The sequence below is a fragment of the Fragaria vesca genome, linkage group LG6 (genome assembly GCF_000184155.1).
Source record: "Fragaria vesca subsp. vesca linkage group LG6, FraVesHawaii_1.0, whole genome shotgun sequence".
NCBI classification, from domain to species: Eukaryota; Viridiplantae; Streptophyta; class Magnoliopsida; order Rosales; family Rosaceae; genus Fragaria; species Fragaria vesca.
In genome coordinates this window covers 6366092-6382750 of record NC_020496.1, presented here as the reverse complement: position 1 = coordinate 6382750, position 16659 = coordinate 6366092, and the positions used below count along the sequence as shown (strand labels likewise).

The window sequence follows — 16659 nt, the reverse complement described above, 5'->3', positions numbered from 1 at the left end:
TGCCGGATCGCCCAGCCCACGTCTGCCGCCGTCCGGCCAGCCACCGGCCGCCGCTCCACCCCAGTTCGGACCCCCATCTCCTCCTCTCCCTCCCCGGCTTAGCCCCCGAGCCGTTAGCCCGCCGGAAGAAGAGAAAACTCGCCGGAGACGCCGGGAAACTTTTCGCTGGAACTCCCTCCTCCGGCCACCAATCCTGGCAAGCTTGGTACGGTTTTGTAGCCCTCCAACCCAGCAGCCTTGCCCTAAAAGGACTCACCCTCTCTTGAGCTAGGTAAGGAGAAATGTGGAGTTGAAATTTCTAGGGCTTTTAGGATGTTTTTAGTCGATTACCCTAGTTAGGCTTGGAATTGGTGTTTGTGCTAGTTAGGAAAGTTGTAGAGCATGATGAGAGGAAGATGCTGTCAAAATTTCATAGGTTTTGGAGATCGCCGGAATCGGCCTCCGGCCGCCGCTGCCAGAGGAGCCGCCGCGGTTTGGGAGATTTTTAGGGTTTTAAATGTAGAATATTAAGGGGATTATTTTGATGTGATTTATGGAATTTTTGGATGAGATTTGGATAGGTTTGTGAATTTCTGAAGTTTGGTATTTTTGGCGGTTAATTAATGTAGAATCCGGCCGTAAGATTTAAGTCGTATTTGGGGAGGTTGTATTTACGACTGTTGAGTATGATATTTAAGTTCGGATCGTTTCTATTTAAGAATATCGAAGTTAGGCAATGATGAGCCTATTTATGGCTCTCGGGTAATTTTGCCTATTTTGATTAAATATTGGATTGTTAGTTGGGAAATTAATATTATATTTGGAACAGGACGTGAGGAGGCTCGAGTAGACAAGGCCCCAGATCGACATCAGGCTTAGGCCTAATTTGTGAGTGGACGTTTATTTTAAATAAATGCATGCTACAGTTCATGGTTGAACAATTAATGTTACGGAATATTTTGACGTCATTTATTTTGACGATTTTATTTCTCTTGGAGAGTTACCAAAAATGAGATTTTCGGTGGATATAAATATGTATTTATGAGAGAGTATGTATAAAAAATGCTAGCTAGCCATATGTGTCTGTCCACCTTAATGGCGTAACATATAGCCGCATTATGGTGTGACGTGAGCGTTGGACGTGAGCGTAGTAGCCCTATATGAGTGTTTAATTCACATAGGGGGTATGGACACATATTTATACACTCGTCTGTCCACCTTAATGGCGTAGTGTAGCACCGCATTAAGGCGTGACGTGAGCGTTGGACGCGAGCGTAGTAGCCCTATATAGACCCATGAATTTATATTGGGAGTATGGACGAGTGTAAATACATACATATATTATAGAGTCTGAGAGGCTCGATATTTTATGAGATAAAAGTTTTATCGCTTGCGGCATACATTCGATTTTTCCTTAGAAATTAATTTGGGGAAACATAAATATTTTATTTATTAATTTATTTTTGTCCACTCACTCTAACGTTATTAAATGTTTTCCCCTGGGCCCTTCGTTTTAAATCGCCCAGTCTGCAGAGTTCGGGTTGGATCTAGTAGGAGGCGAGGCATAGTCACCCGCATTTCTACCAGTTTTCATCAGTAGGTTACTTGTTCAACCTACTCGTATTTTCTTGCTTCCGCTAGAGTCTAGTAGCTCTGGATACTTTGGGATTGTTGTATATTATTTCGGTAGTGTGCTCGGCCTGTTGGTACTGTGTTTAGAATTTCTGAAGGTTAATTATGTGATGTTTGGACGTATTGTTTTAAGAGTGTAATTTGGAATTTTCGAGTTAGGGTTGTCCATTTTCAAGGGAGATTTTTATAAATCTTTTCAGTAAATTTTCCTTGGAGGTGGTCCCCGCACGACTTACTCCGGGTTTCAGGGTGAAATTCGGGGTGGGTCGTGTCAGTTAGGCATTGGAAAAGTGTGAGTTGTAAAACACAGATCGTTAGCAGTTTAGCACTAGACCAATCTAACTGAGGAAGTACGTGGAAATGGCAAACAATAATTTGATCTCGAGTGATGTCTCCTAAGTCCTAACCCATTGAGGAATCCATCCCTTAAGCCTGATAATACATGTTGGTCCATTGGTGAAGTAATATATTAACCCTGGAGACTGTGATCGATTACCATGAAGTTTACTACTTTTCCTGCAGTGTGCTTTTGCCTTGTTGCACCTGCACAAGAACCATTCCCAATCTAGAAACCACCCTAGGAAGTATTTGGTACGAACTGATAGGAATAAGGATTAGGGGCTGTGCTCATTATATTGGGATCTTGATAGGAGTAATGGGGTCATTTGTCCTCCCTTGCCACTGATCTATGGCACTTCTTCATGGTCACCAGCCTGTTATGGGAACTTGTAGATGATATTTTGCTCGAAGAGGATGGCGTAACACTATCACATTGCTAGATATATAAAGATTAGCAACTGATATATAAAGATCAATAGTATTTCATAGAGGGGTGACCTGCATAATGTACTTTTTCAGTTCTATGAGCTTAGTTAAGGCGTGCTACTACTTTCTTTTCTCCATCTTTTCCTCACTAGAATTGTTCTGTACCTAGTCTAATGAAGTCCATTGTGACTAAATCAGCTCGTTTACGATTCCATTTCAACCCGTATCAGCTGTATAAACATCGGTTATGCTCAGTCAGATAGGTTAACACAAGTACCAAGCTCAAGAAAATAGTAAGCAACTAGTAGTAAGCAAACTGAACCATATTCTTTAGCTTAGCTCATTCGAAACTTGAACCATATTCGGCCACACTTTTTTACCTTGTGTATACTTGGCACTTCTGTACATCTACATGTCTCGTTACCGCTGCATCGGTACCAGCATAGAGTACCAATGCAGGGGCACCTCATGAACTTAGATGCTAAACCAATGCAGCGGCACCTCATGAACATAGGATCACCACCATCCTAATCTTACCTCAAACCCTACTTGAGTCTGGTCTACATGTATAATATTGATTCCCCACATATACCTTTACTGGTGGCCGAAATCAATATGATTCGTATAATATCTAAAGAAATCGCAACATTGGATTCCATCAAACCTCTTGTTTTTAGTGTTACAAGAATCCATGATAATCTGAGGTCACATGGACAAACACACATTATATATTTAGTCTAACATTTCGCCCTATTCCACTGCAGACCATGTTTTTCATTTACGAAACAAGACAACAGACGATGCCTACCAACCATGCCACCATGTGAAACCAGAAGACAGCAAAAATACTAGCATATACAGAAGATTGAAAACTAATAACACCAAGAAAGAATTTGTTCCCACTTTGTTGTTTTGGGATCAAAAGGCAAGTCAAGTATGTGATTAAATAGCACAGAATCTAAACCAAACTGTCAATGGCGTCCCTACTGGCATAGAATGGTTAGACGTGAGGACCTGAAATCCTTTTGACAAGGCTTTGTCGCATAATAATAATTAGAACGATGCAATCATGCAAACTCAACTCAATTAGAGTTAAATTAATCAGCCTCATTGCGTCGGCACCATGCCAACTGTTAGATTAGTCCTCATTCAATTCAAGAACATTGCAGATCTCCAAGAGGTGATTTAAATAATTGAGATAGAAACATTGTAAAGAATCCAGACTCTGTTTACACGACTTATAAAAATGCCATACGACAAACCTACAAAACTCGATTCACTGTCTTAAGCTCTAAATGGTTGCACAATTAATATATATCTTCACACTTCTCAGAAGTAACTAAACACAAGAATAAATCCAATGAATGTATTAAGTTTACAAAGAAAAAACTGACTTAACCAAACCTAAAGCTCAAGAGCCAACTATATAAATTCCTTTCTTTTTTGGTTTTTGGTTTTTTTGTTCTTTGGGTCTTTGTCTGTCTGTAGTTCCAAAAAGAGAGAAAAACAAAACAAACAAAAACCACCAGAAAGCTCACCAGCAAGAACTTTTAGTCTATCTTTTTTATATCCATGCTGATGGAAATGTGTATTGCAAGGCATTCTCAGACATGATCACAGGGTCAAGTACTGAGTAGCAAACATTTAGAACAAGCAGTCATCGACCTGTTTTGGCACGTTTCATTCCGCTTGAATTGAAAGGAGATACACTGCCACTTGGCCCAGGACTTTCTTCTCTGAAATTTGAATTTATCAAAGCCAACTCCCGCAATTGCTGCCTCTTTATATAATCTTGCGACTCGTCCTGCGAATAAAAGGTTTATATCCAAAAATAAAATGACGAACCAAGTCAAAACTTGATAGTTAAAATACAAGTAAACAATCATCAGAAAATAGCATCCGTAAACAAGTATCCTGTTCGAGGAAGGAGAGATCCAAGCTTGGCTCAACTGAGCTCAACCATAATGGTCAACTGATCCTTCATTCGTAACTGATCCTAAGTTCCTAACTTTTCTAGTCAGCACAGTTATCATGCAGCATAACTAAAAGATTTGAAATTTTATTTACTCGCTAGACTTAAACAAGTATATATGTGCAGAACATAAATTTTTTAGGATGGACATGCAAGGACTAGCCACTCCAAAGTAACACATAATATTTATGTAGAAAGAGGGAAAAATATGTTTGAGATAAGTACCACAGGTTTGAGCAGTTCTTCAATAATTTCTTGAGCCTGTCTGAGCCTTATATCAACAACACTGGCAGGTAAATCGGCTTCAATCAAGATGTGCAGGGGTTCGCTCAGATGTTCATAGCCTGGTCTTCCCCTTAGCTTGTCCTCCTTGGTATTAGAAGAAATATGAAATGGTCAAGTGTATAAAAGAGAACCCAAGTCTTAAATTTGATGAACATATTCCTTAAGGAATGAGTAACATTCTAAAGTTGATATCAAACGATCAACACTAAAAAAAAAAATTTACAACATCTAATAGCATCAGTCTTAAATGAATTAACCAGTGTGTTTTTACCTTGTCTGGATCCTTGATAGATCCTTTGCCTCTGATGTATACACGACAGCCTGTAGTAGCTTCAACCCGTTTCAGAGAATTACCTCTGGGTCCAAGAAGTCGCCCAACAAAATTGAACTAACCTCCCAAAAGAAATAAAATTATTAGGCATTATTGCGTACAGTAAGGGATGGCCAAGCCAATCAATCAAAGTAGACTTGAAATGTTAGTACAAAAGACTTACGTTGGGGTAAGTGTCTACAGGAATTTCCAAGCGTAAAATCCTCTTCACTGTGTATGAACTAGGGCTCGCAGGTGCACCACCTTGCCAGTCCATTGTCATCCCATGAGGTGCACTTAATCTCTGCTATAATGAAAGCGATCTTAGACATGCAACATCAAAATAAAAGAAAAGGCAGTAAATATGGAATAGAAACTAGGGTTGGGAACAGAATGAGACATGGTTTACAATATATATAGATGATCCTGCTCATTTTGTGGGTCATAAAGACCACAGTCTAACACATTAGGACTGTCACTCAGAGAACTTATACATCATCTCACTTCTGTAGGCATCATATGGTGCTTCAAAGTCAAATTCAATTGTTAGAAATGCATTTCCTTTTTAATCTAAATATTATAAGTTGATTGCAGGTGAAAGGAATACTAAATGTCAATACAAGATTTTCTTCAAGAACAAGATCAACTTTTCAATGCAAAATGATATGCATCTACTTCTGAACCTCCTCTCCCTTGACATTTTCAGTTCAGGTTCAAGTAGAAAGAACTGTTTTTTGCATCTCATACGTCATGTTTGTTGGCATACAAGCCTAAACCCAAATTCACATTAAAAATTGGGGTTAGCATTGCCTCCTGACCATAGAATGAGTAAAACGAAACCGAAACTCAAGTAAGTCCCAACGTTCTGTATCCTAGTCTGAAGGGGGTTCTTGCATTAATTGACAGGCAGTGTCGGTCAGTTCTACGGTCCCAACCATTTTCCTACCTTCATTCATTACTAAGTCGTGAGTGAAAGAAGTCAAAGAACTAATAAGTTTGAACTATATGCTAAAGTTAATATAGTAGGTATTCAACACTCGACTGAAGGAGAGCATGAAACACATCACCTCTTAGCCCATATGTATTGAGTGAAGCATGGAGGAGGTTTCACAAGTAACATCTAAAATATTGAAAACAAAAAAATTCAGAGATGTCTTCTTCTTATTTAAGAGACAATCACCTCTTGAGGAATTCCATTCCAACCACCCAATCCTGATCCAGTAACACTTGATATAAGGTTTGAAGAAGCCATTGGACTAGGACTTCTATGCCGCATTCTATCGAAGTCACCGAAACCTTGGTTGGACATCATTCCAGAAACCCGTAAAATCTCTGCACACAAACAACGAAACATTTCATATGAGGAACTGATCACACTACTGGAAAGTACCATACTAGAGGCAAACCCAAACACAAGATATGAAACAGAATACTAATGAGTTGCAATGCATATTAACTGTAAAAGTAGAAACCAGAAAAAAAATCATGGCAACATCTGTCAAGCTAATTTCTGCAATGCACCACATAATAACACATCAATGGATGTGATATAAGAAGGTTGGTCAGTAGAAAAATTAACAGAGCTAAAAGAGGATGAGAAAAGAAGCCTATACACAATGAAAACAAGGCAATCAACCCTTTTGCTTTCATCAGTTCATGGCAGTGTACTGTGTGATATATAACTTTAAACTCCTATTTCATTAATTTTCAGTAATTGACAGACAGTTCAACATAGAATTGCATTGCAGTACAAGCACAACAATGCACACCGATTCTTATTTACTAAAGTTTCCAACCTCTGTTGCAGCTAGGTCATTTATCAGACACCTTTAAATGATCAATACATTTTATCAACTCCAGCTTTATGCAAAATAGATTTACGACTCCAGCATGATAGGTGTAACACAAAGAGAGGAAAAAACTTCAAGGCAAATACACCTCAATGTAACCAATCACAACCATTGGAACAGTCAGCACCCAAAGAGTTCCTGGTTTCTTCACCAACAACACACTAACTCCGAATTAAAAGTTTTAAAATCAGCAAAAACCAGTGATGCAGACACTACTCCACTCTAAAACGTGAAGAGAAATGCACGATCACTAAACCAAAGTGCCAAAACAGTCAAAATCAATCACACCGATCTGTCAATTCAAGTAACCACATTTCTTACCACACCAAAACCACCGCCACGGGGACAAAAAGGGGATAAAACCCTCTATCCCCACAAAAATCTAGATCCAAAACACAAAGAGATTCAGAAGCAAACCTTGATTCAAAAGTCGGCTGCATATCGGAAGCACTTGCATGAAAGGTCCAAGCTTTTGATGCTCAGCTAACAGCTCTGACAAGTACTGACTACAAAACCAAAAACCCACATAGCAGATCAAAAAAAGAACCTATCTTTAGTCCCAAGACTCCATCTTTCTTGTTGGGACTTCAATTTTTGAGGGATTAAAAATAGGGTTGTGGTAAGACATAGACATAGACACAGTAGAGAGTCAGTGATAAACAAACCTGTCAACATCTGGAGTGGTTCTAATCTGAGGAGAGGCAGCTCTGGCAGGAGAGAAGTTGGGATTATACAACCCTGACATAGAGCCCTTTGTTCTTTTTTCTCAAAGCAATTTGAACATATGAGATGGAGAAAAGAAAAGGGTTTTAGTTGTTGTTGCAGAAGAAAAAGGAGAGACAAAGCACCATAATAGAGGGGGGGGGTGTGTGTAAATAGCAGAGAGCCTAAAAAACACATCAATTTATACCAAAAAAAAAAAGGGGTTTGTAGACAGCTTGCTCTCTGACTCAGGGCTCTGGATTTTTTTGCTGCAAAGAAAAAAAGAGAAAATCTTTAATAAATTATTTTTCTTCTTGTTTTCCATTAATTTGTTACCTTTAATAAATTGGGAAAATAGAGCCTGGGGAAAAAGAGAATGGATCTTTTACTCTTTTGGTTTTTAAGGTGGTAAAAGATTCAGAGGAGACTTTTCAGTTCACAGTGACCGATGAACTGAGAAGGAAAAGAAAGAGACAGAGACAGAGACAGAGACAGAGGTTGAATGAAGGAAAAGGTTTTTACTGCAAGTTGAATCGAGATGTTGGGTTCATTTCGGTCCAATTGTTCGTGTTCATAAGGGGGTGGACACGTGTTGGCCATGCAGAGAATCAAAGCTCTCAAACAGTAAACAGAGAGAGAGAGGTCCCAGATTGAAGAGCCTCCCAGGGCCAATGACAATGATGTTGCCAACGCAAGCTTAGCTGGGCAGACGAAGTTTCAGACCTCAAACGATGTCGTTTAGAGCTTTCCCCTCTCTTGGCTTCGACACTCTACCTTGTTTTGTGGAGAGTGGAATACTCGTCTTGACCAACCGCTTTTATGACTTCTGCTGCTGCTACTGCTTGGATTTGCTTTACTCTCTGTTTTTACCACAAGTGTAAATGAACTAGGAGTTTAACTTTAACCCCTCCTCCTAGGTATTGTAAACAACTTTTTTACTCTGATAGCAGTGCAATACTGCCAATACAAAACCAGGGTGGATGGGTTTGCTGCTCATTTCCTTGGACTTGGTTTTTACTGTGTGGAGAATGTGGTTGGTGCCCTTCATTTGTAAGGGTGTGGTAGGACAAAGTAAGGATTTATGATAGGTACATGGTGAGTCTATTGTTGCTACTGTTGTAGTACTATAGAAAATGAAATTTAAAACGATGTTGGTAAGTCTCCGAATATTTGGTATCTCGTTTAAGAGTAATTTTAAAAAGTTGTTGCCTAAGTATTTTCTATGTAGAGAAATTTTCAACGGTTGTAAATTCACGTGCGAAAATAATTGTCTAACCACAGTTCTTTTACCAAGTTTGTTCTTAGAATTTCTGACACTGAACAAGTCTTATTTGGTATCTCGTTTAAAATTTGAAAAGTTGTTACTCAAATATTTTCTATGTAAATTTCTAACGGTTGTAAGTGTATATATAATTATCATACGACGTTTTGGATGATATCAAAATTCTTTTACCAACTTTGTTCTTGGAGTCTATAACACCGAACGAGTTTTATTTGATATCTTGTTTAAATATGAATAGTTGTTATGTTGAGAAATTTTCAACGGTTGTAGATTCGCATGCGTAAATAATTGCCATACCACATTTTACAGCGGCATCGAAATTCTCTTACCAATTTTGTTCTTAAAATCTATAACTTGTATGATTACGAGATAGCTAGAAAGTGAGCTAAACACACTTATCAAACTTGTAGTACAGTAACACTTGCGTTTTTAGGCGCACATAATCACTATGATACAAAACTTTCATGTGTTCAGAAAATTATAAGATTTTATTAGAGAAATTTCTAACCATATTACTCGTGTGCTTGTGCTACTGTGCAGCTGTCAAAATCAATCTTATTTTCACTCGAGGGCCAATACCTAACAAAACAAGGTCCCTTTCCTCACTTTAGCAGTAGTTTTGCCCATTCCCTTGTTTGGTGTTCTTGCCATTTCATTTTCACTTACCTTGTTTGCTCACTCACTCCCCACACTCTTCCATTTCATTGTTTGGCATTCTTACTATGTAAAAAGCTCATGAATGGTGGACATTGTTGAGATATAAATGCACCTACCAACATTCCACTTGTGGTTGAGCTGTGAGATGCCCTTAACATTCACAATGGCGATTCGTATAAAGCTACACCCTAACAACACAACATTGTGTTAATATCACATAACTAATCCATTGTATTTGTATTTGGAATCTAAAATCCAATGGGCTTTTTGGATAACGAATCGGGTCAGGCCCAAATTGTCCAATAAATATAACCCGGAAAAAGGAGTCTCCTTTCTCTCGTATCTGAAACAGAGTCACACTCTCAGGTGAAGAAGACGAAGAAGAAAGGTTGAGGCTTGAAGATGTCGCTGGTATGGATGGAAGCGATGCTTCCGCTCGGAATCATCGCCGGAATGCTCTGCGTGATGGGGAATGCTCAGTACTACATTCACAGAGCCGCGCATGGCCGGGTATTGTAACAACCCTAGATCTCAATTCCCAATTGAAATTGATGTGCATCTGATTGTGAGAGTTTTGATTTTGGGTTTTGAATTGTGCGGTGGCAGCCGAAGCATATCGGAAATGACATGTGGGATGTGGCCATGGAGAGGAGGGACAAGAAGCTCATCGATCAGGCTACGCTTCCTTCTTCTTCTAATTAGGTTCGTCTCTTCTGCTGTTTCACTTCATCTTGATTGTGTGGTTTGATCGTTTTTTTCAGTTGAATTTTGACTTTTTTGTGTTTTGATTGGGAAAATTTGTTGCTTGTTTGTGTTTGCTGTGTTGGGGTAACCTAGTGAGTATATAGCTTTCAAGCTGAGTGCCGACTTTGAGTTCTGCTTGTGTTTGCTCTATTGGGGTAGCCTAAGATGAATTGCTTGTGTTCTGCATTGTGAGTTTTATAACTGCATGGGTACGTTGTATTGGGATTGTGTCAAACTGGGAGTTGTAGAAGTAATAGTGAGGTTGTGGGAGACCTATGATTGATGGGATTAGGTGATGGGGGGTTGGGAGGTGGAATCCTGCTTGAGTCGTAGGCTTTGTATCAGGTTGGGCTGATTCAAGGAATTAAATGAAGTAATTTATTGGCTATCAATTACGTTTGAATTCGAGAAGTGAAATTTTCTTGCCTTGCATTTGTTTGCTGCTGCTTCTTGCAAAGACTGACTTGTCTAATGTAACATTATTTTCATAGGTTTCAGACAACAATCACAAAAAGGATTTGGCATATATTTTTTTTAACAAATAGTTATATGATTAGGAGTTTTCTCTGGCATAATTTGCATAATCAAGAGAATAACTACAGTATCTACTACTGCAACAACCTCGGACTCGTAATCAAGACTTTTACTATCATTTAACTCAATAACAGATTATGTTATTGAGAAGGTGTCACAGAGCTTTAGATTTTGAATTCTTAGTTCAACGGTTTTAGTTCTTGTATAATATAGGAACTTGTGTCAAGGTGAAAGTGAACTAATTCATTTCCTCAGTTATACCTAAACTATGGATACTTATTCTCATCCTGATTCTATACGAAACATATCTTAATAGGATCTTTATTTTTTGGAGCGCTCCAACAAATTGGACTATGATTGTAATTAATCAATTCCGCTGTGCCTACTGGGTTGCTTCTTAGGACTAACTCTAACAGCATTCTTGTCCTTACATGATAGAGTATAAGTGTCATGTGTACTAGAGAGGTATGGTGGTAAGAAAATTTCAATTAGAAGTTCTATTGCAAGTGACTGTCAAATAATATTTCATCTATCAGGGATCCTATTCCATCTTTCCCGCATCTCTCTTAATTCTAAGATTTGCTTTGCAGTATGCTCAGTCATGTTTCTTAGTTATTTTTCCCCTTCCTAAGTTGATATAGATACTCAGTCATAGTTTTCCAAATGTTAACTACTATATAACCCAATTTATCTTCATCTGCATGATGAGTTCATAACTGCATGGATCCTTTGAAGTGGGGTCTATCAAACTGAAAGTTACAGAGGTAAAATGAGGTTTTGACAAATAAATGATGGATGTGATTGTATGATATCAGCATTGGGTAGGAGCTACTACAGAGCTGAAGAACCAATTTGAAGGGATTTATAAAGTCCTGCTTGAGCTGTATCATTGTATATAGTTGGGCTGATTCATGGAATTTGACATTTAATGATACAATTTGTTCTTGGTGTTTGAATTACATTAGGACTTTGGGGATAGATATTTTTCAAATGTTGAATTGATCTGACTTTTCAGTTTATTCTGCTGCTTCTTCTTGCAAAGACTGACTTGTGATTCATCTTCTGTTTCATGATAAGATTCCTGCATTTGATTTGCTTTTGATGCAACATGCTTTCCTGGATTTCAAATAATTATGAAAGCTAATTTGATATGTGTTTTCATCGGTAAACCATGTGATTAGGAAGGTTGGTCTTCATTGTTTGCTTGGCCCATGCACCCTAACAAGTGCAACTGCAAGAATGTCAATAACAACTTATTTTATTGGAAGTGTCACAGAGCTCAACCCACTTTAACTTCAACAGTCATAGTTCTTGCATGAACTTTATAGTAACAAAGGAGGGGGGGGCTCTAATGTCTACTTTCAGGAATAGTTTTCATGCTAACAGAAACAGGTATTAAAAAGAAAGTTCAATGGTCTTTGTTCTTGTTGAACACTGTATAGTACTCTCACCAGTACTGTAGATGGTAGACTAGATCGAAGTTTTGAAGTGTCAAGATTACTAGGCATTTCATGCTTTCAGCTGGTCCCTCTATTAATCTCTTTTCTTTTCTTTTTTGAATAAACTCATCTTTTCATGTTAACATAGTAATAATTGGACCTTAATTTGGGGACATGAAGTGTTGTTACATCTTATATAGTTATATCCCATTGTTATATATAGTGGAAGAGCCACTTAAGTTTTAACTTGAGGCTATTCAGTTATTACACTCCCTCCACTACACTCATTCATGTGCATGAACACTTGTGAGGTATATGTGTAGTTTTGGCTATCTTTATAATGATGAAACTTATGGTTTTGTGATGCAAATTGCAGGATTGTTTGTGAATGGAAAGCTTGAGAAGAAATAAAGTCATCAGTCCACTATGAAATCTAGACCAACTCCAATGACATATTTTCGTTGTATGTGAATTTGCACAAGCTGTTATGGAAACATGTATGTACTCCAGTGATTTACTTTCTAATGTTAACATTTGAAAGGAGTCTGTTTTGATTGCGCTTTGTGTGGTGGTGGAAATGTTTCTTATGCAGTTATTCATTTAATAGCAGACCATCTGTTTGGTAACATACGTTCGTTTCTCATTGCGTCCCATAAGGTTGATCTGTGTTCAATAATCAAAAGTTCAAAACCTTTTACAAAAGGATCCCTCATCCCTTTTATAAAAACGATGTGCATATACCAGCAGAAAACTACAATGCCAAGAGCATAAAGCACTAAAGCAGTAGGAGAAATTCACTTGGTATGTTTGTTCTGTTTGGTATATTGGTACATAGATATGTTTTTCTGCATACCAATCTACTAGCTGGTAGACTTGCTCCATATAAACAGGAAGACTGGCAAGAGCTAAGAGTATTGATTTGCCACGGCCATCGGAGCCGATCTATCCCTACATATGGTTCTTCCACGAAATTGTGTTGATTCATTATTGCATTGTAAATTTCTCTACACTAGACCACGCTGGACTATAGAATTTCTCCAGAAATCACCACACCTGACTACACCACACCTTGGGTTCCCAACATATGTGGCATCGGTGAATTGTTTTACAGAACACTTGCATTACTTCCTGTTTACCATCTCCTGCACTGGTCTCAGAATAGTGGTGTTGCAGCGCACACCGATGGTGGTAACTTCGTCGTCTTCAGCATCCAGCTGTTGGGATTCATAACAATGCTTACACAGTATTCATAAGGAAATTACAGCTTTGCTGACACACAACATTTGGAAGCTCTCTTCTAATCCTCCGGATAGACGTATTCTGGGTATCTCATTACCTCTGGTTGAAGCCAGTATTTTGGGATTCTGTAATGCTTCTATCACTGTTCCTTCATCTGTCACCACTCCACCAATCTCATTATGTCAGCTACACCTACAGGTCAGAAGATTCTTTGTTCTTGTCTTCTTGGCGACATCGGTCGACTATAGTGCAACCTCAGGCAGGGAAACCAGCTGATCTTGAGGGGGTATCAACTTATTTTCATAGTCCTGTCATCATTTACTTGATAGTACATTTGTGCAATTCAGCAATATCACTGCCCATATTAGCATTCCTACTGTAACAAAGAAATGTCTATCCCTTTCTTTATCCCAGCAACATTCTGCATCTCCGCAACAATTATGTACATGATGATTCATATGGCTGCTGTTATCAAGTTCAACGGTCTTAGAAACTTTACACTATAGCAAATTAGTTGTTACAAACGCATGTATGGTTTTTACATGCAATTCGATCAGATTCAGTGATACCATAGGACTAGATTACACGAAGTCACGAACTATGTTTATTTTGAGGGACAGCTTTCAAGCTTATAGCCTCTCTTGAACCAAATGAATCTAAATCTTTATCTGGTATTCTCTCAAGTCCACTGTAGACATCCCACTCGGTCGGGTCTTAGTCTTAAATAACCATGTCCGACTCAAAGCTTACAAGCGTCAAAGACACTAGAAATAATTTGGTGGTAGACTGGTAGTAGGTCTTGTGTTTGGAAGAGGCAAGTTGTTCACTTTACAAGTTCTTCTGCGGTAAGTATGGACTATAGCCCATCCATCTTTGATCTTTCTCTAGCCATATTCCATCTTTCCTGTGTTTTAACTCGAAGTAACTGCATTTCCCCCATTCCAATCACTTGTGTGCATAGGCATGTGTGTGTGTGTTGTGTTGGCTATCTTCACTATATATGAATAAGCTGTGTTGTGGTATATATGAATAAGCTGTGTTGTGGTGCTGATTACAAAAATGAATCTATGAACCTATGCATAAGTTTGTCATGAAGACGTGAATACATAAATCAAAGGAAGGAGAGTTTGAGAAAACAATGACCGACTCTGAGAGAAAAGATTGTCATTTGTAGAAATAAAGGATACGAGAATTCTTCAATTGATCGATGATCACGTATGCCATTTTTTCTCTCTCCTACAAACAACATAGCTTCCTTTTCATGGATGTGGGATTGTTCGGATAAACGTCAATCAACAACGAGGCTGCAACAACGAGGCTGCAATCGTGATTCTAACCCTCAGATTTGCCCTTTAGAATGCAAATGAAATGCAGGCCGATTCTAAGGATGTGAGGGGGCGTATCATAGACTTGGAAACAAGAGATACTTCTCCTAGTATAAAGAGGAAGCTAGCTACTTTAAACGGATATAAGTATAACATTCCCAAGGATAAAAGCAAAGAATCTGATATCTTGTTCTTCCTCGGCAATGGGCGAGGTGGCTGACCCCGCTAGGTGCACCACCTCTACAACCTCATGTCCACACTTTTTTCTCTCTTTTTTTTTTTTGAATAAAACGGATTTGTTCTTTAAAAAAAAAAAACGGTAATAATACAAATAGTGAAAATCAAAGTTAGAACAAGAAAGAGAAGACTCAGAAGAGGAACATGAGGTTCTAGTGGTTCTACGCGATCGAATTACGGATCAGTTCTTCTTTGTCTCGTTTCTCAATCAAGTTTTGTGTCGCAACAAATTTAGGTTCTTGATATGAAATCAAAGAAAATGAAGTGATTTTCAAACCCTAGATTGTGGATTACACAATGGTGCTGGAGAAGTGTGGTGAGACACAGAGTGAAATGAGAGTGAATGAGGCATGCCATATCATATAATTTTTTTGTAGTTTTTTTTTTTTTTTTTTTTTTTTAATTTGAGAATTTGAGAATTTTGAAGTTTCACTATAGGCCGCCTACCTGTCAAATATCTTTAATGAGTATATAAGTGTTGTGAGACGAAAAGCTTTTACACAGTGTAGATGAAGTATTATACATAACAAAAAATTGTTTAACATAACACATAGCCTATTTTTAAAGATTGAATGGGTAGTTGAAAAAATGAATGATGAAAATAAGACACTGAATGGTGAAGTTGAAAGACTGAATAGTAAAAATGAGGCCACTCGCAGTGAAGTGGAAAGCCTGAATGGTGAAAATGATACCATCAACGGTGAAGTTGGAAGACTGAATGGTGAGGTTGAAAGACTACAGGGTGAAATTTAGATCACCAAGGCTTCTTTAAGGAGTGAAAAGTGTGAAGAGAAAGAGTCTATGGATTAGGTTATATGTTCCATTACGATGTGTTTAGATGCAAGTAAATACGTTGTTTCACGATTTCATCATTCTGATTCTCTCGTTTGGTATATCATATGATATGGAATATGCAAAAGACGAGAAAGAAAATTCAAAATAATTTGAGACCAAAATTTTTGACTTTTATTCCCTCAAATTAGACGTTATTTATCACTTCCAACTAAGCAGAGTTTTGTTCTTCAATCGCACCAAAGTCAAAGTCTCACACAGGGCAACTTGATGTCATCCCAAACCAGTGAGAACCTTTCAACACAAAATTCTCATATTCGTTCTTAAGCTCATGGTTTGGCGTTTATATTTCAACCTCTATATCTTCTAAGTATTTTTTTTTGAAAAAGAAAAGTTATTCGGTTGAATGAGGTTTATGTAACTATTTTCATACTAAATAGTTGTTCAATTGAAGGAGGATTTTGTATTGTTTCTTTATTGATTTAAGTGAAGGGTGATTCTAGTTACACATCCAAATTCGCTATCTACACCTCGTATAATTTTTGTAACATTTTATTTCCTATTTTACCCACTAAGAAAATGAGAAGAATATAAACAATTTCATATAAAAACCCAGCTATCTAGTCTTTCCGCGATGAGACATGTAAAAACAACAAAAATTTGTTTTTGGTAATACATCTGGGTAGCCAAACCTCCCTTACGAGCAGTAAAATAAGCAAAAAATGTATTAAATCTTACTTTCCTATCTATCAAATTATTCTGTATTAATAAGAAAAATAAACTTTAACCCACCCGTCCTTAATTTAGGAACAACAAGATGAGCAAAGAATTCATCAAATCATGCTTTTTCATATCAATCAAATAATGCTTTCAATTGATTAGAAAAATGAATCTCAACCCAGCCACATATTTAGG

General features: G+C 37.9%; 2 protein-coding genes across 3 annotated transcripts; one reads left to right on the top strand and one right to left on the bottom strand.

Annotated features, from left to right (window-relative positions):
* Window positions 1-3623: 3623 nt before the first annotated feature.
* On the bottom strand, window positions 3624-7581 carry LOC101298232 (KH domain-containing protein At2g38610-like). Its single transcript, XM_004302465.1, has 7 exons — window positions 7459-7581; window positions 7211-7299; window positions 6124-6275; window positions 5128-5247; window positions 4905-5021; window positions 4574-4717; window positions 3624-4180 (listed from the first exon to the last, which is right to left on the bottom strand). Exons 1-7 carry the CDS (start codon window positions 7536-7538, stop codon window positions 4034-4036), a joined length of 849 nt encoding a protein of 282 aa, XP_004302513.1. The 5' UTR covers window positions 7539-7581; the 3' UTR covers window positions 3624-4033.
* A 2192-nt stretch (window positions 7582-9773) lies between these two features.
* LOC101297746 (NADH dehydrogenase [ubiquinone] 1 alpha subcomplex subunit 1-like) lies at window positions 9774-13087 on the top strand. 2 transcript variants are annotated; one of them, XM_004302464.1, is made up of 4 exons: window positions 9774-9944; window positions 10041-10136; window positions 12528-12648; window positions 12744-13022. In XM_004302464.1, exons 1-2 carry the CDS (start codon window positions 9837-9839, stop codon window positions 10134-10136), a joined length of 204 nt encoding a protein of 67 aa, XP_004302512.1. In that variant the 5' UTR covers window positions 9774-9836; the 3' UTR covers window positions 12528-12648; window positions 12744-13022. The 2 variants fall into 2 exon arrangements, with proteins under 2 accessions (XP_004302512.1, XP_004302511.1); XM_004302463.1 differs by having other exon boundaries at window positions 12528-13087.
* Window positions 13088-16659: the final 3572 nt, after the last annotated feature.

Bases quoted from the DNA above. Each gene is read 5' to 3' on its own strand.
- LOC101298232 (XM_004302465.1), bottom strand. From the start codon at position 7,538: ATGTCAGGGTTGTATAATCCCAACTTCTCTCCTGCCAGAGCTGCCTCT. The intron at 5,248-6,123 runs GTGATTGTCTCT...TCATTATAGCAG, and splicing joins GGAATGGAATTCCTCAAGAG to AGATTAAGTGCACCTCATGG. The intron at 4,181-4,573 runs GTACTTATCTCA...TTTTATTCGCAG, and splicing joins AAGAACTGCTCAAACCTGTG to GACGAGTCGCAAGATTATAT.
- LOC101297746 (XM_004302463.1), top strand. From the start codon at position 9,837: ATGTCGCTGGTATGGATGGAAGCGATGCTTCCGCTCGGAATCATCGCC. The intron at 9,945-10,040 runs GTATTGTAACAA...GTGCGGTGGCAG, and splicing joins ACAGAGCCGCGCATGGCCGG to CCGAAGCATATCGGAAATGA.